Genomic DNA, 2868 nt, shown 5'->3' on the forward strand with positions numbered 1-2868 from the left:
TGTACCCCGTGCCTGTTTTTATTTTGGCTTCCGATTTTTAAAGTTTATATATTTTAAATGAAAATTCCAAAATAAGTTATGTTTCATATTCGTGTTTTTCTTGGCCAGTGCTTTAAATAAGATCCATTTTGTATATACTATGATGACTTTAAAAATACTAAAACTTGGTACGAACGACCGATAAAAATGAATTATTTTGTGGCTACGACCGACAGAAAAAATTGATTGAATTTACATCTCTGGAACTTGGCAGTTTTAGATCTTATTTGAAACTCGATTGAAACTTGACAGTTTTAGTTGCAAAAAACGTAAGTTTCATCATTGAAGCTTGAGACCTTTTGTGGGATTTCTTTTACTGTACCCTCGTGCGGGAATGAACTACTGCGAGAATCGGGAGGCAAAACAAGCGGACGGCAGTACTTGGCAGATGAATGCCCCACACTTAAGTGCCCCTGCGCATTTCCGTTTATGAATGCTCATCTCAACATGATTGAACATTCCAAATGAATCGATCAGGCACGACACTGAATACTACAGCTGCATAGACTTACTTATTATACTACAAAGAATCGAAGGAATATCTCAACGAAAGAATAAGCACACACTCGTTCGATCTGTTCTTGTGATCCGACCCAGCCTAAACTAAAAAAACAGCCACAGGCCATCACCTTCACAAGAGTCAAGCCCAAGACGACCAAGACGAGAGACGACCAAGACTAGTCGTCTTGGTCCTGGCACAGCTCCTTCCTGAGCCTGTGCGAGAAGAGCTTGCATGCGTCCATGCAGAGATCGACGGCAGCCGACAGCGCGATGAACACGGCCACGTCGCCCATGCACGCCACGTGCTGCACGCCGACCTGCACGGTGGGCCGGCTGGCCTTCCCCTCGCCCTCCACCGTCGAGCCCATCACGAACCCGCCGGCGAACGGCCACGCACCGCCGGCGGAGCCCTCGGGGAACGTGGCCGGGTCGATCACGAACTGGCCGCCGCGCTTGGCGCTGATGGACGACTGGGCGATGGGGACGGCGCACTCGACGGGGCCCGAGTCGAAGACGAGCTCGAGGCGGTAGCCGAGCGCGTCGACGGGGCCGCGCTCCCGCCACGCCTCCAGCCGCGCCCACGGCTTCCAGCTGGACGCACCGGCGCCGGTGGGCTGGAGGATGAGCCAGGCGCCCGGGTTGGCGCGGGAGACGCGGCCGGAGCCCGGGGACGGCACGAACGGGGTGACCATGGACGCCGCCGCCACCGGGGAGCCGGAGAGGTCGTGGATGGTCACCATCCACCCCTTGCGCTGGTCGCGCTGCGCACGCTTGTCCCCGTCGCCGTGCAGCGTGCTCAGCCACGATCGCAGCCTCCGGCTGGGGCTCCGGGTCATGGACGATTCCGACGTCAGAGATCTGGTCAAGATGCACATGCACGTGGTTAGCTCAGTTGAAACGCACAAGTGCATGCACGGCCAGCACAGTATTTACTTATTAAGCGGTAACAATAATTTAGAGCAGTACACTACGTAGTAGTAGCTGACAGCAGTTAATGCCGTGGCGCCAAGTGTGGGCAGTAGTACAAACAAAGAAACAATAGGTAATGGCGATCATGGAGCCGTCGACATGATAATGTATGCAAGATTCTGGACCAGCTAATGAGCCTACAGATCAGAAATACGCAGCAGCAGCAAATTAATGAGGTAGCTAGCAGCAGCAGCAGGTCGGTAAGTCCGTCACATGCCCGGTTGGTGTCTTTGTCTGTCTATCTGAATAATCTGATCATGGTGGATGTTCCACAGCCCTACAGCCTAGTATTTCAATCAAGCTAACCTAGCTACGAGTGAATTCCTGTCTCTTTAAGCTATCTTAAACACGCAAGTCGACATGGATCTGAGCGCTGCACTGACAGTGAAGGTTCTCACGCATGAAACCAAAACTTGACAGCTGGTCGGATAGCAAAACGATAACATATTCTGGACTTGTTTTGCTCTCCAAAGATGGGTGAACAGAGACTTCGATTGGGACAAGCCAGTACCCTCCTCCCTGCTACGTGGTGGTAGTAGTATTAAACTTTTCACTGTTGCACCCGATTCAATCCAAGGAGAAATGACCCATGGGCTCCCATGGCAGCACCCTAGCAAAAATAATCCAAAACGCATTGTTGCAATACTTTCATCAGGTGATTATGCCAATACCGATACGTGGTTTGGCATGAATTATCTGCAAGGCATCTAAGAGCTGGCAACCAATAATGAAAGGAATGACGGGCCAAAGCAAAGCAAAATGTTCCCTAGGGTGCATAGACGGGGAATTCTCTTCGAGTTTTCTACGACGAGAAGTGCACAAATTAGATTCGGGTCACTCAACCTGAGGTTCTAAGATGGGGGTATGGCATGAATTATCTGCAAGGCATCTAAGATGTGCTACCTTGCTTCCCCCCTATAGAAGAGTATTGGCCAAATGGTCAAGTATCAAGGTTTAAGCGTTGCGCTTTTATGTTGCACCTTTGTATAGTATACAGGCATTGTTCACATGACCTTATAAATTCACCAAAACCCGAGGATTAACATGGTGGTGTACTTGAGCCGTTCGCTTCAATTTGAAATCTAGGAGAATCCGATCATTTTCCGGTTCTTAGTTCTCACATTGGCGAAAACCTATTTTTGAAAACGTCACAAGATACGTTTTTATAGAAAAGACTGCACGTGACACATTTTAACCACAAAGACAAAACAACTTATTTAGCATCCGTTTGGTATTGGCAGGTTATTTTTTGTGAGTTTTGTCATTGGCAAGTTGCCTAAAATTGCAACACGCGTTACCCGATATTCGAAGAATGCGACTTGAGGTGGAGACAGGGACGCCGAGGTGAATGACAGCTAA

At 49.3% G+C, this 2868-nt stretch overlaps 1 protein-coding gene across 1 annotated transcript in view; it reads right to left on the reverse strand.

Annotated features, from left to right (window-relative positions):
• Positions 1–438: 438 nt before the first annotated feature.
• Positions 439–2868, reverse strand: part of LOC119268898 — a 3888-nt gene continuing 1458 nt past the window's right edge. Inside the window, exon 2 of the mRNA XM_037550613.1 lies at positions 439–1398. Coding sequence (XP_037406510.1) covers positions 717–1398 — 682 coding nt within the window. The 3' untranslated portion in view covers positions 439–716. The remainder of the gene's footprint in view (positions 1399–2868) is intronic.

This window comes from Triticum dicoccoides, chromosome 3A (assembly GCF_002162155.2).
Source record: "Triticum dicoccoides isolate Atlit2015 ecotype Zavitan chromosome 3A, WEW_v2.0, whole genome shotgun sequence".
In the NCBI taxonomy this organism is placed as follows: Eukaryota; Viridiplantae; Streptophyta; class Magnoliopsida; order Poales; family Poaceae; genus Triticum; species Triticum dicoccoides.